Raw genomic sequence first — 24,822 nt, 5'->3', positions numbered from 1 at the left:
GAGCCTTAAATTAAATAAAAAGTTAAACTTGGCCTATTAAGTTTAATGAAAATCACCATGTAAACGAGCTTAAGATCTTCTACATCTGTTTTTTAAATAAATTTAGAGTTGCGTAATATATAGACAATTCCTAATATTAAAAAAAATCAGTTACAGTCTTGTCAAACCAACATGTGAAAATGTCAATTAACGATAAGTTTTTTTTTAAGATCTTAGTCAGCAAAAGAGTTTTTCTAAATCTTAATCTGCAAAATGCAGATACTTCATTTTTTATTAAATCTAAAAAAATAATGCTTGATTTTTGATACTAGCATCTTCAGCATAAACTACAAACCATTAATTATATATAAATACAAACAAACAATAACTTCACTTTTTAATGGCTATTTTAAAGTTTGCTTTAATTGGGTTTCTTTAATGTTCCTTAAGTAAAAAAAATATGGTGTCCAGAATTGCATTTTTAGATGTTGACCATCATCTAAATTCAAACTCTATATTCATACTCTAAATTCATATTCTATTCTTAGGTCTGTATTTATTAAACTAAACTTCAATTGAACTTTTCTTTCAAACCTTTTGGGTTCTACTTTTAAAGTTTTTACTTGATTTCATTTTATATTGCATGGACATTTGTTTTTATGAAGCCAAATTGCACATTGCTTCCATTTTTCTTCAAATACATTTTTTTGATTTTGTTTTTGTTGCTATTTTAATTTTTGTTTTGTCAATGTATTTTTGATAACACTTGGATTCTATAAGGTATACTCCGAGATAGCTATTTGATGGTAGTTATATGAAGTTTGAAAAGATTTAAAATTTGCACTAGATTTAAAGAACGGCTTAAAACATACTAATCAAAAGATTTTTAGAAGTTTTGGTGATAATATTGATATCCACGGTAGTGAAATAGTTAGCATGGTTGATTCATTGTTAAATAAGACTATTTCATTATTTGAGTGTCATTTTTTTAAAACAATGTTTGCAAGGTTTTGTAATTATTTTCTTTTCGTATCCAATTTCAACAAACAAATCTATTAGGAAATTGATTTCTTTATCGATAATTTTTTCAGAGCACATTGATAAAGCTCTATGAATAAATTTCTTCTAAAACTTTTGGACCGTGGTTTGAATTGGCTTAGCCTAAATGTTTAACCACTTTTGACTATATATAATAGTGAAATCGATTTTTTTTAACCATTTAAAGAGTTTTTTAATCATTTAAATTTATTTTTAAACATTTTACTCGATGAAAAATTTTCACAGACTTCTATAAGTTTTCCTTTATAACAACATGTATACATCTGAAGTAATTAAAAACTTTCTTGCCTTTTTTTTTCTTATTTTTATTCTTTTAATTTTGGAAAAATACTGGTAGTTTTTATGCTAAGAAACACTATTAATTTATCCTATACTTATACTTGTTAAACCACTTTTTATAATGCTATGTTATTTGTAGTAATATTATGTTATATTTTTACGTTGTATTATATTATGTCATGTAGTTGTTGCATAACAATGTGTAGGTTTATTGAAGTAGTAATATATATATATATATATATATATATACAAATATATATATTTGTATGTCTATGTATATATGTAAACTTTTTGGTACAAGATATCATAGGTTTACATACTGTTGGGAGAAAAACTTATATGTTATATGTTACCTTCCTTCCTAATAACTTAAATGATATTTTCCTTTTTTAAGGTTTACAAAAAAATTAGTATAAAGTCCTATTAGATTAGTTATTATTTAATTTCTTTCTCTCTTAGTGACAATAACTGCTATACATATTCTTGACATATTCTATTTAACGACTTATCAAATTTGTCGTAGTCAATTTTATGCCACTAGCTAATAAGTTTTTTCCGGATCTTATACATCATAGGCAAATCCGATGGAAGGGAGATCTTGTGATTGGGGAGGCTAAATCATTTTATTTCATATTTGATTGTACTTAAACTCAGTTAAATAACTTATATAATGTTTTGAAAATTAGATTTAAAATAGTTTTAAATTAATAAAATAAATATTTAAGCTTCAAGCTTTTGTATTTATGTACTTATGTATGTATGTATGTATGTATTTATGTATGTATGTATGTATGTATGTATGTATGTATGTATGTATGTATGTATGTATGTATGTATGTATGTATGTATGTATGTATGTATGTATGTATGTATGTATGTATGTATGTATGTATGTATGTATGTATGTATGTATGTATGTATGTATGTATGTATGTATGTATGTATGTATGTATGTATGTATGTATGTATGTATGTATGTATGTATGTATGTATGTATGTATGTATGTATGTATGTATGTATGTATGTATGTATGTATGTATGTATGTATGTATGTATGTATGTATGTATGTATGTATGTATGTATGTATGTATGTATGTATGTATGTATGTATGTATGTATGTATGTATGTATGTATGTATGTATGTATGTATGTATGTATGTATGTATGTATGTATGTATGTATGTATGTATGTATGTATGTATGTATGTATGTATGTTTGTATGTATGTGTGTGTATTTATGAATTACTTTCAAAGATTTAAATTTTTGGTGTGATTTGGAATTCAACATAATAATAATTCAAGATTAAAATCGACATTGTACATTTTTAAAGTCTAATAAAAGTCGATTTATTCGTGTTTTGGAAATAGTTTATTTTTTTGAAAAAAATTGTAATAAAAATAATAAAGTAATTCATATTCGCTTTCTATTTTTTAATGGAACAAAACAATATGAAAGAATGACTATTTGATTATTCAAAGTTGACTATTTATAGTTGATTTAGTTGAAGTTGATAACAACACTAACACTAGGAAGATGTCCATAAGATCAAACCAAGGTTTTTTAATAAGCCTTAAAATTACTTTATAATATCTTCTAGTTGTTAAAATTACAATATTGAAAATTATGAGAGATTGTTCTAATAATTGCACAACATTAAATTTTTCATTTCATTCATAAAACTTGCTTTCGCATAAATATTTATAACAATTGGACAGAGGGGTGCCCCTAAGACAAATTTTCTCAAAGTATCTCTGAGGGCGCAGTTTTTATATAAGCTTTTTCAAAAGGTCTGTTCTTAAAGCTTGTTTATTTCTGTGAGCAATAGCTAAACTTGCAATTATTTAGTAAAAAATTGTAGCAATAAATGATTTCTTTTTTTAACTTTTTTTTAACTTCTCAATTTTTTTGTAACTTTTCTTTTAAATCTTTCTACTTTTTCTCCTGAATCTTTTTTCTAACTTTTAAAATAAGTTTAAAAAACTCTAATTTGAGGCTATACAAGGAATATGCAACTACTATCTCGATACTTTGTACATTTTTTCATTGAGAGCATACAAGTTTAAAAATCATTCTTGTAAAAGTTGGCTTAAAAACTTTCATTACTTGAAGAGGAATTAAATTTGAAAAGATTCTTTTTAAATTTGATTTTTGATTTCGGAGACGTTATAAACTCCTATATATGTATTTAAACAATGAACGCAGTTATTAAGTTATAATTTGAAGTAAATGATCAAGATCATTTATGTAATACTTGAAAAATCACTTTAAGTGTACAAAACTCCTCACTATATCACATCTCTGGAATCACCTGTAATAAAAACACAAGACACTTTGTGCACATGCAGAGAAGAACAAAAAAAAACCGTAAATTTTTAACCAGATGTTTTGTAAAGCAAATGTTTATAAAAGTTAATACAAAGCCTCATGATAAATTTTTTAAGTATGCTATTTTGATTGAATCTACGAAATAAACTTGTATTGAAATTTATTGTTGCAGATGGATGCTCTTTTTAAACTACGGCTGTGAAAGGTTTTATAAAATTGTGTTCAAATCTTACTAATAAAAATTCTAAACCTCGTCATCTATTTACGCTTTCACGTAAGGTAACTGAAAATGTTAAGAAGTAAATTTAAATCAGTACTACTTGTGGAAATTTCATAATGTAAATATTCCATCACCTTAGATCATTGGAAAGTTTTGATGGTTCATTATATAATTCTAACAAAATGGAGGCTAAAAACTTGCTGCTTATCTGTGGTAACCTTTAAGATATTGATGCCTTGAAAAAACTAAAGATGATATTATTTATTAACTACAAAGTTGCAATGCATGCCACTGCTTATTTTTTAGGAATTACACAGTAACCATGTGCTGCACATGTTCTCTAATACGCATTAAGAGTGTGTTGATTGTTAAAAAAACATTAGTTTGAACAAGGAATTCAAGTAACCTGTACGCTACTTGTTATTTTAACGAAGTTTGTTTGCATACTTAAACTTCTGATTTGGTCAATAAAAAATGTAATGCAATACCAATTGCTTTTATGTGTTTAATGTACTGCAATATCAATTGCTCTTATAATTTATCCATTAGCAAACGCCTCTTAAAACTGTGATGTCTCACAAAATGAACTTCCATTTAAACTGATCTTGCTATCAACTTTTTCATTGGGATGTTAAACATTTTTTATACACCATGACCTCAAACACTTATAAATAAAGCTTTTAATTTATTTCCACAAAATGTCGTTTGTTTGCAGTTCAAATAATTTTTTAAGAAAATGTGAAAAGCGTCAAAATGTTTGTTAATTGTTTGGCTTTTATTAAGTTCAAAAAAGTTTTTATGAATTTATGTAAAGATATATATTTTTTATTTATTAAATTCATATATATATATATATATATATATATATATATATATATATATATATATATATATATATATATATATATATATATATATATATATATATATATATATATATATATATAAATATGCATGTATGTATGTATGTTTATATAAATTTGCATCTACATCTATATTGATAATTGTATTCTGAAATTATTTTTATAATTTAAAAGTTTACTTTATATTTTCATTTTATATTTAAGATAATTCAAGTTTTTAAATGTTTATCCTTTTAATGACTTTTATTTGATAAATTTTTATCATCTTTCAACAACTTTTTCCTTAATTGTTGGTTCTTACTTCCTTGCATTTCTCAATAAAGCTCTCAATATTTTAATGCAGCTATTAGTAAATGACATGTTTTGATTTCTAGACCAAGTCAAGTATAATTGGCTATTTTAGTTTTATCTAAATTTTTTTTTATTTTGATAAAATTTTCATATTTTAGATATAGAATAATTCTTTTCCAAAATAATAATAAAAATAAAAACATTAAAAAATTTCTTTAAAAAAGAGCAATTGCATTTATATAGATTCTGCTGATCCATCAGAACTGGATGATTTTTCTGAAGAAATGACTCTGATGAAAGAAATTGGGTACCATAAGAATATTGTAAGTTTGATTGGGTGTTCAACAATTAAGAAACCCTTGTGTTTAATTGTTGAGTATATGGAGCATGGAGATTTATTAAACTTCTTGAGAAAGAGGCGAACCAAAGTAAGTTTATTAATATATTCAAGTTAGTAGTTAATACTTGCGTTACAATGACTCATAAAAATGGGACATTGATTGAGAGTTGTTTAAAAATTAAAAGAAAAAAAAACACTACACAAATATCTTTCACAACAAGACTGCAAACACCCGCTATAAAATTAAAAGATACTAGGAAACAATGTTTTTAAAGATTAAGGCACTAGACGACATGAAAAGTTGTATGTTGTATAAGATGACAAAAAGTTGTATTAATTACAAAAGTTTTACATATAGTGACGGATAAGAAATTTGTTGAGCGACAGGTCAGATATGAAAGATTATTAAAAACGACTTGAATTAGAAGACTTAGTGAGAGTATTTACTATAATAGATATATCAACAATGTTGCTATAACTTTTTCTATAAACGAGTAAGTTTAGTAAAGTTTGCATCTTTTACATACATGACCAAAAATTTTTGCCCACCAAAATATTTTTATTTAAAGAAATTCTTTTAATATGAAAACTCCAATAGCAAAATATGCCCCAACTTTATTTGAGAGAGAACACCTTTCCATTAAACACTGGTCTATGGAACCTTTGAAAGAGCAAGAACTTGTTAATATTAAAAACCTGCTCTGAAATAAGGTTATTTCGTGCATTTAGTTTAAGCCTAGTTTGAATAACTTTATTAATTCTGAAGTATTCATCACATTATTGGTTGAGCCGAAAACTTTATCGAACCCAAAACTTTCACCAAAACCAAATACATCCTCAAAGCCACCAATTCCACAGGATACTTCGGCTATAAACAGAACTTTTTTAAAAAAGTAAGCATTTCAGACCAGATTTAGAATTTACTAAAGAAGAAGCAAAAAAATAAGTTAAAAGAACTGGATTTAATTGAGGAAAAGCGACATAAAGAGCCACCAACCTTCGATAAAAATAAACTGTCTGACCTGCTCAAAACTTTGAAGGCAACACTTACATAAGTTCATAATCTTCAAAAAGATGCACCAAAAATGTAAGTGTCATGATACCAAGCATTACAGAAAAAATATAAAGCGATATTAAGAACCATAAAAAAAGCTGTCATGGAAAAGACAACCATCAAAGTTGAAGATGTTGATTTTGGTAACCAAGTGAAGAAAAATGTAAAAAACTCTAACAGGTCTAAGTTTTGTAGTTAATTTGATTTCAAGCTCTTTAACTTAAAAGGTCTATTTCACTTCTCAAGCTTTAGGGACCTGCTTGATTATCAAATGTTTTTCTGAGACCAAAGCCAGGTATTTTTTTCAACTGATACTACAGCAACTCCAAATCACTTGTTAAAAACATTGCTTTACAATATCAAACTGTATATAATCCAGACTTATCTCAAGTTGTTGCTTATAGAAGCATTAGTTGTTTTGGCGAGTCTTTAGGCTTAGAGTATGACATTGTCAATTACAACAATACGCAATTCTGACGGCATGGCTTTTTATGGTAAATATTGCATGTGAAAGTCTGTAAGTTCTAATATATTTGAAAGTCGTAAGTTCTAATATATTTGTAAGTTAGAAAGTTGAAAGTCTAGTATATAAAATATTGCCCTAAAGCAACCAGTTTAGCCCAACAACCCGAAAAGTCTAACCCTGTAATAAATATAAAAAGAGTTGACGTTATGATTAATGGACAGCCTAACCGACTTTATTAGAATGGTATGCAACTTTATCACTTTGTGGAAGCATTATACTGTTGCTGCGCATGTTCTTCTCGTAACTCGACTTAAGACACAAACTCGACGTAAGAGACAAACATGATAAATACTGAAAACGCTTGCAAGCTTTTAAGCCTCACTGATTTTTCTTTGGAGCTCAGCTAGTTTTAGCTCACAATTTCAGAGCTGCAAGTGATCACCAGCTTTCAGGATCCAGTAAAAAATTTTTAAACACGGGCAATGGTATTAGTATTAACTATTAGTTGGTAGTACATATTTTTGTGTTTTCTTTTACGGGCGCCATAGCGCAGTTTAATAACGGACGCTTCCGCAACGTTGTTCACGTAACTAAGCAAAAACAATGTCGAAATGAATTTAATTTAATTTAAAAACTTTATTTTTTGTTGATGGTTATAATAGTTTTAACAAGAATAAACTAATTAAAATCAACAAATTTATCAAATATAGAAAATACACACTCACATGAAAATCGTTAAAAATAACATTAAAAATATTCAAATTCAAATTCAAATTACAACCGTTTCATTACAGAAAAATGAGTAAATATTGTATTATAATGTCAGGATAAATAAAAATAGTAATTAAAAACGACAGATTTTACAATAACAATTTTTTGCATACCAATTTTTAATATGTTTTTTGAACACCTCAGAACTTTTAGAGGACATGGTCTTGTTATCTAGAGTGTTCCATAACGAAATGGCTCTAAATATAGTACAACGTATATCCTTATATTTGGAGCCATTTAAAGGTAGAATCATTTTTTTGCTACAACAAAGTTTAAAAGGAAGGTTTTTTGTATTGAATAAATCCTTCATAAATTGTGGGTTTAGACAATTAATTGATTTAAAAACTTCTATCATAAGAAAGCGCTAATTTCTTAAGTGGATCCTTGGACTATTATCAAAACTTAACAATTCATCAAGAGATAAGTCAAACCTTTTATGGACAATACAAAGAGCTTTTTTATGAATTTCATTTATAAGGTTGTCATAGTATTTAGAACAAAACATCCATATTAGGGGACAATAAGAAAAATTTTAAATTATGAAGGCGTTAAACAACAATGTAGCTTTATTACGGGATAAAAAACTTCTTATGCGTGAAAGAGCAAAACATTTACCATTAGCTTTACTGCATAAGTATTTAATGTAGTTCTCCAAAATTTAGATTCTTATCAATTGTAACACCAAGTAGTTTCACCCTATCAGAGGCAAAAACAGTTATATTATCTATTTTTAGGTATTGATTTTTTGTGTTTTTTAAACCAACTAAAAGTAATTGGAATTTATCAGGGTTAGCAACCATCGAGTTAAACTTAAACCAGGCAATGGTATTAGTTGCTTCTTTTTGCAATCGAAAAATAACCTTTTCTAAGCTGTAACCACAGGCATACAGCGTATTATCATCTGCAAAGTTGCACAATTCAGTATCTTTAATAAAGAAGAATATATCATTTATAAAGATATTAAAGAGGATGGGGCCAAAAATGGAACCTTGAGGCACTCCCGACAAAATATCAACCCAATTAGACACAGAAGGTCCTATCCTTACCCTTTGTTTACGACCACTAATATATGATATAAGAAATTTTAGACTTTCTTTAGAGAAACCATACGCCTCTAATTTAACAATAAGTAGGTCATGCGGAATGAAATCATACGCTTTAGATAGATCCATTAATAATGTTCCAACAATACCTCCATTGTTAATGCATTCATGCCACTTATTAAGTAAAAAAATAAGTGTATGCTGAGTACTATAACCTCTATGAAAAGCACACAAAAGTTTAACAAATTTTGGCTGCATAAATAACAAAATCTGTTCATAAACGATCATTTCAAAAACTTTGGAGAAAGCGGGTAGGATACTTATAGGGCGATAGTTAGCCTTATCTGTTGGGTCATTTTTTTTAAGACACGGTAAAACATCCTCCATTTTTAGAAATGATGGGAATGTTCCATCTAAGATGCTATTATTGATACAATCTGTAAGACTATCCCTAAAGTATATTAAGTAAGATTTAAAAAAAAAAGTTGGTATTTCACCACTTGTTTTTTTTTTTCATTCATAGACCCTATAATTTTTGTAACATCATCAGGTGTAACACATTGAAACTTGAAATTATGTGCATTCATTTTGAATTTATTTTTAATGTTTCTTTTACTAGGATGGTCAACATACTTTTTTATAGCTGACTCAAGTGGGTCTGAAGTGCAAGGAGAAAAAGACCAATTAATATGGTTGGCCATACTTGATGGCAATGCAACATTTATGAAATATTTATTTAAAATATTAGTCAACAAAGAACTGTCTGAGATAATGTTGCCATTTTCAGTCAAAGTGATATGCTCGTTAGAATTTGTAGAGTTGTCCGAAAAGAAAGACTTAGTTAGCTTCCAGAGAGATGTATTTAAAGTTGAAAGTGTATTGATTTGCTCAAAGTAATTCTTCTCATTTTTTCGGTTAAGCTTAACCACCAAATTCCTTTGTTTTTTGTACATTAGAGCTGAAAAATCTGATTTATCAACTAAAAATTTTTTATATAATGAAGAGCGGAGCATAATTGCTTTTTGTAAGTCTGTAGTTATAAAAGGTTTATTGTTACCTCTTAGGATTTTTGATATACGAGGGGCATGAATATATATTTTTTTTAATTTATTTTATTTTATTTTTTTTATTTTATTTTGCCGTTTAACAAATTTGACAGTTTCCATAAATTTACAATTAAGTTAATTTTCCACAAAAGTGGTCCGCGATTCTGAATTGAATGAGAAACTTCTTTAGAATAAGATTTTGGTATAACAAAGTTGTTAGCGGAAAATCTTGTAGCATATTTATGGTGTATTACTTTAAAATAAGTTTCAAATATTTTGGGGGACAGTCCATATTTTTTTTTATGCATGAACAGTAGAACAAAATGGATATTAAGTTTGAAAATATTCAGGGCACCAATTACACGTAAAAGAGGTTCACAAGGAACCGCTCTACCAGATCCAAATATGATTCTAACAGCATGTTTTTGCTTGCTATAAAGTTTTTTTAGCTTAGTGTAATTAGTACTTGCCCACATGATGTTGCCGTAAGTTAAGTAACTATGTACAAAGGAAAAATATAAACTTTTTAAGGACTTAAAATTTAAAATTGGCTTAACTCTATAGATCATGCCAATGCTTTTTGAAATTTTTTTTTCTATAGAATTTATATGCACTTTCCAAGATAGCTTTTCATCAAATTCTATTATGAGCCATTTCCGCACTCTTAATTTAATTTCAAAAGTGATAATTTGAATGTCTCTAGGGAAATCCTTTTCAGCTAATCTTTTAGAAATGATATTTTCATTTATGTATACAAGAAAAGATCCACTATGTTGAGAGATATCAAGCCGATAAGGCGTTTTATAACCCGGATGTAAAAATTGATTTATTGGAAAGGAGTCATCTAACTTGGTTTCACCTAATATAAGTATATCAACATTTTTATTTATATAGGTAACAATATCTGAAAATTTATTACGAATTGAATTAGTATTTAAAAATGCTAAACTGATATTTTTGGGATACTTGGCCCTTAGATTATCCAAATCAGAATTTAGACTAATTTCTTCAATAGTACTTGGTAAGGTAAATTGGTGATAAGAATCTATAGGGGAATGTCTATCAAATAGACTTTAGATATGCAATAAAGTTCATGGCAAGTCTACCTGATCCTCGTGTGTTTAGGAGAAGACCACGTAGCCCAAGGTGTTCATTTGACAAATTAGAGTTATCAATAATATTAAAATTAGTTAGTTTTAATTTTTCGGCTAAGTGTAGCGACGTTAATTGAGCTTTAGCATTATCGAAACGACGAATTGGTGTAGATAAAATTATTGAACATGAATGAAAAATAATTTGAAGTTGAAAAACTTTTGCTTGTGTAGTTAAGAGACGTAAACCTTAGGCAAAAAATATATACGGGTGTAAAAAATTTTTACACCTATGTTCTGAGTGGAATTATTGTTCGTTCTTTAATTTCAGTATCTATACTGTTCCAGAATTTTTTTTAGAGCTTCAAATAGGGTTTCTCTGGCTGGAACTGTCTTACTCATTGCTTTTTACTTCCAGAATCATTTTGAATTAAACAATAATTTTGTCATTTTTTCTTTCATTACTTTTAATTTGCTATTTCAGCTGCCTGTCAGCCAGAGGCAATTTTACAGAAGGGTTTGTGTGTTTCCTGTGTACGTGTGGGTGGGTGTGTGTATGTGTGTGTGTTTGTGGGGGGGGGGGGGGTGTTTACCCCTCCACAAAGAAGGTGGTTTATAAGTTATAGTCGGTTTTTTACAAATTTAGTTGATTAGTTGGGTATTTGACACAATTTAGACAGGTAAATTTTAGTTTTAAGGACATTTTTTTTATTTCTTTATTTTTTTTACAAGAAGCCAGTTGGTGCTTTTTAAGGATTCACCCCTCATTTTGTTTGTAGAACTATCTCTGCTTTTGGCTGCCTGTTTTGTAAGATGGAGACGAACTTTTTCGAGACCATGTTGTGTAGTTGCGTTGTCAACGGGTGCAGTCAATTCAGGTTAATATAGACATTATTAAAATGAGTATTTAAAACAACACAGGATAATGGATAAAACTTTGTCGTATCTTAGAAATTACTGGAAACAATATTATAATTATTGTTAGAAATAAATGATTTAAAAAACTTCAAACTCCCCTGATACAATATGAAACGAGCTTGTGGTTAAGACTAGGATAGTACATGTCAGACATAAATTGAAAGGCTTTCAGATGACATTCTTATTATATATATATATATATATATATATATATATATATATATATATATATATATATATATATATATATATATATATATATATATATATATATATATATATATAGTCCAAGAAGTCTTTAAAGTCTTACCAAAGAGCACGGTAAAAGAGTATTTTTGCCATGAATTGAACCATTGATCTTTTAATTTAAAAGCATGCTCTCTAAACATTGCAGCAAGACTAGTTTGTGAAATGTATTGAAATTGTTATTACTTATCAACATACATCTAAATGTAATACTTATTATATATAATCTAGATTGCAACTGTTTTAAAGAATTTTAATTTTGAAAGTTATTAGCCTCCATATCTTTTATATTCTGTTTTAAAAATCAAAAATCAAAATCATGCTCTGTCAAACCATTCAGAGGTATTCCATGAGAAAGTGGGACAGGCATGTAACCCACCATCTCAGATTTTCTTCATACTTTGTAAAAATGGTCACCTATATAACATAGACTACCTTGCAAAATTTTAGCACTGGTATCGAATAGGTTTTGGAGATATTGTTATTTTAAAATCAGCAGTTTATAGCAATTTTTTATGTTTGGCGGCGATTTTGATTTTACTATAGTTTTTGTTTTACAAGTTACTGTTCAACTAAGCATGTAATTAAGCTGAAAATTAGCACCAGTATAGTTTTTAGGACGAGGAATCAGAATATGACATTTGTTTTTAATGAAAATATTAAGAACTATATCAAAATTGGGATTGTACTTCACCTACAGATTTTTTTGAAATTTTAACAAAGATGGAAAGGAGGTCTGGTAAACATGGTAGCATTAATTTTTTGTAAATTATTTTTTGTTTTTATAAAAAAAGATGTTTTAATGAGTGTTTTAATGCAAAATTTAGAGGTGGGTTTTTTGAAATTTTTTGTAAAAACATACGAGTAATATGTGAAAAAATGAGTTTTATAGGTCTGTGTTCATAATTTTTTAAAAATTGACATTGACAATTTTCATTAGTCATCAAATATTATACAAAAGAAAACTTTTAACCTATTATTTAAAGAAACTTTAATGCAAATAAATATTTCTTTTTAAAATAAATTTTTGCTTTTTAATTAATGTCACATAATGTCGTCTTTCACTAAAACAGAAGAAGCACTCAATATTAAAACGCTAAGACTTAGTATTAGTCTGATATTTTACCAGCTGTTGTTTGTTCTCTGTAGCTAATCATTAAATTAAAAAAAAATTGTAAAATAAAAGTAAAAAATGAATAAAATATATCATAATAATAAATAAATATTATATAAATATTATATAAATAATAAATAAATATTAAATAAAAATAATAAATGTTATGTAAATAATAAATAAATATTATCATATTTAAAAATACTAATCATAAAAGTTTTTTCCATTTTTAATAAATGCACATGTCTGTGTATTTTGTGTTTATTTATAGCTAAATAAAAAATTGAAAAAGATAAAATGAACAAGATTTTGTGTACAGTTGGTATTTTATCAAATGACCGATGTCATAAAATGGTGCACATGAAATCAATTGGATTGAAAGATTTATCAAGCTATTCAGAGAAAAATAGAAATTTGTTATTAGGGAGATCTGGGCTATCATTATTAAACGTTAATGTTAAAATCTGTTTACACCATGAGCAAATTTTACTTAACCAGTTTGTTAATTCCCAAAAAATTGCATCGACCCATTTAAAAGGCATAAAACTAATGTAAAAGGTAAATTTATATGTTTTTAATTTATTGTGCTATCTTTTTGCAAAAATACATCTAGTACACTTTTTTTAGTTTATTTCTAACATTATTATATTATCTAAACTATTATTTCCTAATTTTGGCAAATTTTATTTATTTATAATATATTTATAGGTGGTTTGCAAGAAATTGATATTCAACTGGCAAAAGGTATGTGTTCAATTGGTATTGAAACAACACCTGGTTTTAAAATGTGTCCTTCATGTCAAAAAGAAGTGGTAAAAAAATAGATGATTAGTCTACTTTACAGGACCACAATGGTGAAGATAATTTTCTGAAACAAACATTTTTTGATAAAGACATAGAAATCGCACAAGAAAAAGAACTTATAAAAACCAGTTTTGATAAATTATATGTATCACCAGTAAAATTTCATGGGGTTCCACAACATGCTAAAATTTCTCTAGGGAAAAGAAAATTAATGCAAGCTACTGATGTTATGTCAAAAAAGCTATCAGTTATCCTCAATGTTAACGCAACAGACCTGAAAAATGATGTTACTGAGGAGCCCAATGTTGAACATCAAAAGAAGGCTGAAGATCCAGATAAATTGATACTTTCAATGCAAGAAAAATTGAAAACAGCAAAAACAGAAGAGAAAAGGTTCAGATTTTAACATTGGTTCCAGATTCATGGTCTTTTAGGAAAACAGCCGAAGCATTTAATATATCAAAGTCAACCATAACTAAAGCAAGAAAACTTAAATTTGAAAAAGGAATATTAAAACTTCCGGAAAAAACTAACATTGTTAGAATTGAATTAGATATCCTTGATAAGGTGGAAAGCTTCTAATGTAATGATTAGTCGGCAGTTGACAGGTGTAAAAGATTTTGTAAGTGTATCCAAAAATAAACATGTATCAAAGCGATTACTTCTTTGCAGGTTAAAGGAATTATTTATCGAATTCAAACTAGAGCATCCTCAATCCAAAATGGGATTTTCTAAATTTGCTCAGTTAAAGCCAAAATGGTGTATTTATGCTGGTCATAAAGGAACCCATGCTGTTTGTATATGTGTAATACACCAAAACCTAAAGCTTATGCGCAGTTAAACTGGAGAAGAATTACCAAGAACTTATTTAGAAGATTGTTTGTAGCAGAGAGTCAAGGGAATGATTGGTCCATAGATGTAATCGTTGCCCTGGAATTCAAAATATTATAAATTATATAACTGCAAATCTATCGCAAAATGAAGGATCATTTGAAGATGATGACAAAGTTGATGAAGATAAAATAATTGAATACAAACAGTGGAGTACAACAGATAGAGAAGAGCTTTTAAGTTACACATCTACAGTAAGCGAATTCATTGAAAGTCTTAGTGAAAAACTTGATAGCATAACATCTCACTCTTATATTGCTAAAGCACAAAGTAAATATTTAAACACATTAAAGTCATCTATAACCATAAATAAAATTATTATTTTGGTTGATTTTGCAGAAAACTTTAAATTTGTCATACAAGACGATATCCAGAGTTACCACTGGAACCTATATCCTGTAGTTATTTATAACAAAAACAATGAGGGTGCTACTAAAAGTCAACCAACGTCTTTATGTTTTAAATCTGATGACTTAACAAATGATGTTGGATTTAATTATTGTATAGTAAAAAGAACTGTCCAATTTGTACAAGAAATGTTTCCCAATACCAATAAAATCCACTATTTCTCTGATGGTTGTGCTGGCCAGTACAAAAATTGCAAACATTTTTTAAATTTATGCCATCATGTTGGATGCAATGTGAATGAAATTTCTTTGCAACATCACATAGAAAGTTGCCATGTGATGGCAGCGGTGAAACAGTTAAAAGTCTTGTTTCGAGTGTTAGTCTTCAATGTCCAATTAACTTATAAATTCAGAATGCTGAAGAAATGTTCAATTTTTCAAAAGATAACATATTTGGCATCCATTTCTTTTTTTTAAAAGGCGAAGATATTTTATCAGTCCGTAAATCATTGACTCTCCGATTGAATGATGCAAAGACTTTACCTGGTACAAGAAATTTCCACCAATTTATTCCGCAGGATGCAACAAGCATAAATGTCAAAAGAGTCTCTTAGCAGGAGGAATTTAATCTAACATTCAACCTTACTGGCTCAAATCAATATCTTCAAGAAATCATTGCAGAAAAATATGATATCTGCAAATATGATATGTTTAACTGGGTGTTTTGGTATTTGAAATTGATGAAAAAAATGAAGATGCCCTTGTAAAATTCATGCATCCTCATTTACCTAACACTTCATTTCACTGGCCAAGTAGAGATGATTGTTGTTGGGTTCCTAAGCCCCATATTTTAATTATGATAATAAAACCATTATCTTCAAGAACAGAGCGCATATACCAGATAGACACAGATGATTTGCCCAAAATCCAATCTTTAAACTAACTCAATCATATTACACCAGTTTTCTTTTATAAGCAATTTATGAATTATTCAGATGCAAGTTCTGGTTTTTTATTGACTAGTTTTTTATTTAAAACATGTATTTGTGTAATTATTTTGACTCAATTTATTATATTTATTATGAATTTTTTATTTTAAGTATTGTTAATGGTTTTTTTTTCTTATAATTGACGTTTTCAAAATAAGCAATTTCTTAATAAGTAACATCCAAATATACTTTTTCATTATAATTTGTTTAATTATTTATAAAAATCCTCAAAAAACCCACCTCTCAATTTTGTACCAAAAAACTCTTTAATATATCTATTTTAATAAAAACATAAAAAAATTCTCAAAAAATTAATGCTACCATGGTTACCAGACCTCCTTTCTGCCCTTGTTAAAATTTCAAAAATAGCTCTAGGTGAAGTACAATCCGAATATTAATAAGCTTTTAATTCTTTTCATTAAAAACCAATATCATATTCTGATTCCTCGTCTTTAAAACTATACTGGTGCTAATTTTTAGCTTAATTACATGCTTAGTTGAACAGTAACTTGTAAAACAAAAACTTTAGTGAAATCAAAATGGCCGCCGAACAAAAAAAATTGCTCAAAACTGCTGATTTTAAAATAACAATATCTCCAAAACCTATTCGATACCAGTGCTAAAATTTTGCAAGGTAGTCTATGTTATAAAGAAGACCATTTTTACAAAGTATGAACGAAATCTGAGATGGTGGGTTACAAACCTTAAAAATTTGTCCCACTTTCTCATGGAATACCTCTTCATTCTTTTTGGCTTTCATTGTTAAATTAATGGAGCTAGTAGCAGTATTTATTACTTCTGGTGAAAGTTAATTATTTTTTTGCAGTCTCAAATAGTATTATTTTTGCTTGCTATTTATATTCCATTGGAAAAAATGTATGCTTGTAGTGAGGTTTAGTAATAGTATGTTAATTGTAGGTTTCGTCATATGTAACATCCAGAATATCTTGTAAAAAATGTCTTGTTTATAATTGCTACAAGTCAATTGCTTGGTCAATTGCTTGTTTATAACTTTTGGTCAATTGTCTTGTTTATAGTTGTCTTGTTATAATTGGTCTTGTTTATAATTGTCTTGTTTATAATTTATAATTGCTTATAATCGGCTTGGTCAATTGCTTGTTTATAATTGCTACAAGTCATTGCTTGGTCAAAGCTTTTTAGAAACAAAAGCATTGTCAATGATGCACTTTTACTTCTTAAAGTAGAAAAATAAAAAAAAGAATGCAGTTCTAACCTGTTTTAAATTATCTAATAGCTTATTTAATGTGACTTTAATGCTAATATAATACTAATATAATACTGCTAAACCAAGACTTTTTACAAATTTAGTTTACAATTATATCGTAACTTAAAGAAGTTTCTTGATGACAAGACCATAGAGTCTTCTGCAAGTTTCTTGCGTTATTTTTAAAGCAATACTTTTTATCTTTACTAATTGTGCCTAATTTATTATTCGATTATTTATACTGATAAAACCTCATATATACAGTATTTTATTTTATACATTCTAAACAGACCAGTTTATTTTTAACAGCACGAATTTGTGAAGTTTTGGTAAAAGAACAAAAAATAAGGAATCTTGTGTGTTGGAAACAATTTTTTAATAAATAGATTACCAGAAATAACAAAAATTATGCTTAAACAGCATCAAACTTTCAAAGTACTTGTGTAAGTTTAAAATAATTTAATTTAACAAACCCCGCTTAAAAACTTCAGAAAAAATCAAAAAAATTAAAATTATTTTTTCTCAGTCAATTCTCATTTTTCAACATTATACTCCTGCTATGCTTTTTTCTTTAAGCATTAACACAAATAAGATAAAGATATTTATTGCAACACTTAACTATCACTTAAAGGATTCACTGAGTTATGGTTTAACACCAGATCAGCAACTCAATTAAAAGTTACTTTCAACAAGAAATATTTTGTATGAATAAAATAATTAATACATGTGCAAATTTCTTACACTTGTTTGTGTGCAGCTAAAACATGAAACTTGTGTGTATGTAACACTTAAAGAATCAGGGACTCACTCCATTTATGCATACACCCATCATCAAAATGCAACTTTCTTAACCACGGATCTGATGACAAAAGTTGTTTACGATGTGACTAATAATGAGTAAAAGTTTTATCGCTGTCCTAACTGTCTGGAAATATAATATTTAAACGAATTCCTTTATGCACAATCAATTGACATTTATTAGGAAGTATTATTTATTAAGCAGGGGACTACAGACCGCCTAGTAACAATATGTCAGACCACATTTATTGAAAAGCACAGTGCAAAAAGTGTAAATTTGTGTATCACCTCAGGCAATAAACACGTTAACAGCTTGTTCTTACAACATAAATATGTCAAGCAAGATATCTAAGGTAAAAAAAGGAAAATTTGGCAGATGATCACTTTATTGTCTAGGTTGATTTGGAAGAAAACTATAATTTATGATTAAAGAAGAAATCCATTGAAGCAAATGTTAATGGCCTCAATTTATTTAACAAAATTGACCAGGTTAAAGTAAAACCATTCTGTTATATGTCACAAAACAGCAAGCAACATTTTAAACTTTTCAGACTGTTGTGCTGCAAATTGCAAAAGCCACAAAGATCTTTTAAAACATTTGTCTCCAAGTAAATGATTTTAAAATTGATACTGAGAGGACATTTTTTTTCAACAACTGATGCAGTAGTGGTGAAGTGATAAAACTTACAGTGAGCAAGAAGTTTTGAGTTCAATCACCACCATGCCCTTTGAAATGTCACGCTCAACTTTTTTCTGTGCACAGCAGTCTTGTTCGTTGAGGTTCATGTTTTAAAGTTAAAATGTTGAATAAGTAACAATATATTTGAATAAGTATAAATAACTTAAATAATAAATAATGGGTAATATATTGAATAAGTAACAATATAGAAAAGTAATAATATAGTTGCATTAGTAACAACAACTGGACAGAGGTGTAGTTTGAGCAGTAGCGCACCTAAACAAATAATGAAAACAGTAGTGTGCAAAACGATAGGTAACTTCAAGCTTAATGCATCTATCACATCATATTTAAGAACGTGCTTGACATAAACGCGAGAATCCCTTAGATATTTCTAACATCACTTACTTATTTATATTGTATTGTTTGCTGGTGATGTATAATCAAGTTTGTGCTTGTATTTATTTAATTTTTCTGGATTGCTATAATTTAAGGTGTGCAAAATCGTAAGTAATGTATATATCTTAAGTTAAATTATTTACATTAACTATCAATTTATTTAGTTCAAAGATTTATTTTATTAATTGCTACTATGAAAGTTATTGTATTAAAAAGAAAATATTTATTTAGGAAAAATGGGGCGTATCGTTTATAGTTCGGAAGAAAAAAGAGGTTTAATTAAAAATTTATGAAACCATTAATTTTTAAAATTAAAGAAATTTCAAAATTTAATGGACTTCTCAATTAGTATGGTATATAATGCAATTAAAATAGAAAATACATCCAAAATACGTCGTTGAAAGTGAGAAACGTCTCGAAGAGATGACAAAAATATTGTTCTTTATTTCTTTAGAAATCCGTTTGCAATGTCAAAAGAAATAAAAACTACTCTTGGCCTGCAAATTGATGCTTTGATAGTTAGAAAAAAGTTTACTCAACAACAAGTTAAAGCCAAGCTGCCAAAGAAATCTCCATTTTTATTACCAAATAATATTAAAAATAGGAAAGACTTTTCTAGAAAACATGTGGGTTGGCCACCTTTAAAATTGCAAAATACTTTTGGTTAGATAAGACCAAAATTAACTTGTTTGGGTCAGAAAACTGAAAAAATACATCAGAGGTCCAAAAATATAAGAATTTGATCTTAGATATACCGCAAAAACGGTTAAACATTGTGGTGGAAATATTTATATATTGGGTAGCTTTTCATATTAAGTAGTGGGCATTCTTTTTTAGATTAAAGAAAATATGATTAAAGAAATATATTTAAACATACTGCAAAATGTTATGCTACCATTCGCAGAGTAAAGTCTACCCTTTATTTGGGTTCATCAAAAAGATAATGACTTGAAGCATACTGTAAAGGTAGTAAAAATTGGTTTTATAACAACAAAAATTCTGATTTTGAAGTGGCCAACCTTATCACCGGGCATAAATACGATAGAAAATTTGTGGAAACACCTAATAAATGAATTAGGAAAACTTCCTTAGACTAAAAAATAAAGATGAACTTTGGAAAAACATTTAATAGATTTGGAAAAACATTTCAATAAGTACATGTTAATAATTAGTTGGTACCATGTTGATACCAAGTTGATTCCATGATAGTTGATACCAAGTTGATTCCATGATAGTTGATACCAAGTTGACACCATGCCAAAATATGTGCCGCAATAATTGCAAATAATGGGTATACAACCAAATAATAATAAATCATGAGTAAATTTAACTTTTAATTATCATTGTTCATTATTTCCAATAAAATATGTAACTAATTTTAATTCACCTTTTTTTTTTGCACGGTTGATGTTTGTAAAAATAATCTAACTATATAAACTAGTAAACAAATTTTGGTTTTGCAATTGTTGCACTACGTTTAAAGTGTTACTTAACAGTTAAAATGATTGCATAACAACTAATTAGATAAGTTAGGTTATTATAAAATACTTATTTCATCATTACTTATTTCATATGAAAAGTCAAATTATTTAACAATTACCTATTACTTTGCACACCACTGTATATTTTCACAATATTAAAAAGTTTTAGTTTATTTTTGTAACCGTAGTGTTAACTATTTTATAGTATTGATTAATGTTTATTAGTATTTATTAATCTAATTATACAAATACAATTTCTACTAACTCATGAACATTTGACTTACAACAATTGACTTCATTTGACTGACAGTATTATAAAATATTTATTCTTTGTGAAAAGTAATTGAATATAGAATGATATGTGACAATTTTGTTTTACAACAATCGAGGCCATAAGGCTTTCTTGAACATCAAAAAAAGGAATACTAACAATTACATAAAGTTATTTAAGTAATAATAGTAAGATAATAAGGGGTAAACAATGATAAATAATGCTGTTTCTAATAATATAATTAGATGCGTCACTCCATAGAATAGTCAGTTACAAATTTTTAGCAAAAAGAACATACTTTTTCAGTTACCTAAATTGATACCTACGAACAAACGTTTTAAATCTGAATGGGACAAAAGAGGCCCAACTGATATCTGCTAAAAATCAAACTATCATACTTCAGAAACTTTTTGGAGTTGGAGATCGAAATTTTTGAGGAATTCTTGTTTAAATAGGTCCTCTTAATTGTGTAAAAAACAATAAAATCTGATACCAATGATATTTGACACAGAATTACTTGCATATTATAAAAATAAAAATCCAAAGAAATAGATGTACAAAGAAATTTAAACTATTGATCGTTCAAAACAAGCTATATAAATTTTTAAATCAAGGTAGCTTGTACATTACTAGATAATCAAACCTATTGCAAAAAGAACTTATTACTTAGTAAGGTCAGTGTCAATTTTATCTATCGAATAGTAGATATGTTGCCAGAAAGTTTAAGTATATTCAAACCACGAAGTTTTTTTCCAAGTTTCGTAAATGACAAGCAATCTGTACCTGAAATTTAAATAGTGAATTATGGATTTTTTTTTTTTTTTAATTTTACATTTTCACAACTACATTAGTACATTTTCACATCGTAATATAAGCAAGATATACTTCCGTTTCAAAAGATTATATTTAACAAAACACTGATAAAATACATTTAACAGAAAAAATAACACTCAGTTAAAAAAGAAGAAACAATTGAAAAAAGTAAATTTAGGAAGCATTAGTTGAATATATTATGAAGGACTTGTTAAGATTGTTATAGGGAACTCGTAGAAGATTGGTCTTATTATCAAGAATCTTGGGGTATTACGCAAGATAATCATAAACATTGTGATTCTTATGTGCAAATATTTTAAAAATTATTATGAAAAATTTAGTTTTGTTTTTTCTAGTTGTATTATGATTTGTGTGTATTTTTATTTATTTATTTTTAACGATTTTTAGATTTAGCTTTTCTCACTTTGTTTAGTTCAAATTTTGATTTATCATTTGAACTAGAACAATTCTATGTAATTATCTATATGAAGATCAAGATTTTCAAGTTTTGACTTTAAAGAAAAGGTATTGTCTGGAGGAGTAATTAAGGTGTAAAATAGGGGCCGCGATAAGAGAAAAAAAACGGAGAGTTTTTTGTATTTTTTTCGGGGTGCAATAAATTTACCAGTTGTTCTAGTGTTAAATTTATTGGTAATGAATTTATTGAATTTAATGAGTGAATTATTGGAATGAAAGAAGTTTTCTGTAAATGTAAAGTTTTCTGTAAGGTACTAATCCCTTTTATATTTTAGCAGAAATAGTATATTAGCAAAGATATTGATTTGGTAAATGTTTAGCGCTTTTATTTCTTTTAATAGAGGTTTAGCATGTGTTTGTTTTTGTGATATAAAATTCCAGAAGCATTTTTCTGCCGTCAATAAATAGACATTAATTTTGTCTTGTGTGTGCTTCCCCAAGCAATGTTAGCGTATGTAAGTTGACTATGTATAAACAAAAAGTTAAGACTTCTTAAGCTTATTTGTGACAAAAATGGTCTAGCTTTGAAAAGTAAACCAAGTCTTTTGTATATTTGCGTATTGATGGCCTTTATCTAGGCTGTCCATGAAACCACCTCAAGGAGTTTAATTGTTTGGGTTCTTTCAATGTTTTTGAAATCAATACTTAGAGAGGGAAGAATTGATGGAAGTGCCTTTTATGTTGCTTTGAATTAAGTAAAATATATTTTGTTTTTTGTACGTTTATTGATAACTTATTAGCACTGAACCATGTTTTAAGTTGTTGATGCTCAAGGTTGACTTTTTCAAAAAGGCCATTGATAAAAGAAGATGAATAAAACAGACTTGTATCATCTGCTAACATTAAGCAATCAAGATTTGGTGAGGCTTTAGGAAGGTCATTAATGTATATAAAGAGCAGCAAGGGGGCAAGAATTCAAAGCTTTTAAAAATAAAAAATATTAAAAATAAAAAATTCAAAGCTATTAAAAATAAAAATGTGCTGTGGAACAGCGTATTTTATTTTTAAAAGCTTTAAATTAGAAATATTATCGATTATGACACAGTATATGGCATAAAAAACAAAACTATTAAACCCATTTAATAGTTTTGTTTTTTATACCATATTTTTTCAATCAAAATTTTATGATTGACCATATCGAAAGCATTTGTAAGTTCATTAAAGACTCCCATACAAACTGTCCTTTATCAAAAGATGAGCTGATGTTTTTTATGAGGTCTATGATCGCATGTTCCGTTGAATGATTCATTAGAAAACCGTACTGGTTTTTACTTAAAATTTTATTTTCTGTTAGATATTAATAGTCTATTTGAAGATTATTCGTTCAAGAAGCTTAAAGAAAATGGAAAAATTGAGATATGTCTGTGATTGGTCGGTGATGCCGTGTCTCCAGTTTTTAATATTGTTAAAATTTTCAGTAACTTTAATTTTTCTGGGACAACTCGTTAAGCATAACATAAATGGTTTTGCGCTTGGATGAAGAATTAAAGAAGTGGATTAAAGAACTTTTAAGAAAATATTTTTTGTCTTTCATTAAAAAACATGATAAAACCGCAATAATTTGGTCTGATTTGGCTACAATCTTCTCCATAAAGTCTCTAGTATGGTATGAACGAAATGGCGTTGAATTGGTTCCCTTAGAAGGTAAATCCTCTAAATTCTCCAGCAAATTATGGAAAATTTGTGGAACTTACTAGATTTTATGATACTAGATTTGGCTGTTTTCAAAAAGTTATTTGGTTTTAATGTGATTTTGTTTAAATAGTTTTTATGATACCTCACTTTAAAATCGTTAAAAGAAATATGTACAAAATTTTTGAGTTGAAAGTAAATGGAAAGTTATAAATATGAGATTTTGAAAATAAATTATGGTTAATAAATCATTTTCTAGAAAATTAACTTTTTCAAAGGTATATTTAAAGGTATATTTAAAGGTATATTTAAAGGTATATTTAAAGGTATATTTAAAGGGATATTTAAAGGTATATTTAAAGGTATATTTAAAGGTATATTTAAAGGTATATTTAAAGGTATATTTAAAGGTATATTTAAAGGTATATTTAAAGGTATATTTAAAGGTATATTTAAAGGTATATTTAAAGGGTATTATTTATATTTTTTATTTTTTGCTGTAAAAACGACTAATATGGCTTATTCTAATAAAGTTGTAAACAAATGTTTTGTAGTTTATAATCAAATATATACACTATATCTATAGTAAAAACTTCAGTTACTCAAAACTTTCGTCTTTCTTTTTTCTATATTTTATTTTTAAAATATCTGATTCTTTTTTTTTTTTTTATTATTGATACTTCTATGTATTGTGGTTATTAAACACTGGCTCTTTAATATTTTTCTTTTAGGTTTTCTTAAAAAAAAAAGTTTTTTTTTTCTTATTGAGTTATTTACTCCTCATTTGTTCGGCTTTTCACTCCTCATTTGTTTGCCTTTTTCCAGTTTAGTGCTTTAAAGATTGATGAGAATTCGTCTGTTAACTTGTATACTCAAGAATTTCAGCAACCTTTGAAGGTTTTAAGT

General features: G+C 27.4%; 1 protein-coding gene across 7 annotated transcripts in view; it reads left to right on the top strand.

Annotated features, from left to right (window-relative positions):
• LOC136085756 (uncharacterized) overlaps positions 1-24,822 on the top strand; it is a 209,812-nt gene that overhangs the window by 183,214 nt on the left and 1,776 nt on the right. For all 7 annotated transcript variants that reach the window (XM_065807160.1, XM_065807157.1, XM_065807158.1 and 4 more), the window contains 2 exons: positions 5,265-5,449; positions 24,742-24,813. In XM_065807160.1, coding sequence (XP_065663232.1) covers positions 5,265-5,449; positions 24,742-24,813 — 257 coding nt within the window. The remainder of the gene's footprint in view (positions 1-5,264; positions 5,450-24,741; positions 24,814-24,822) is intronic.

Source organism: Hydra vulgaris, chromosome 10, assembly GCF_038396675.1.
Source record: "Hydra vulgaris chromosome 10, alternate assembly HydraT2T_AEP".
NCBI lineage: Eukaryota > Metazoa > Cnidaria > Hydrozoa > Anthoathecata > Hydridae > Hydra > Hydra vulgaris.
This window is presented reverse-complemented; position numbering and strand designations above follow the sequence as displayed.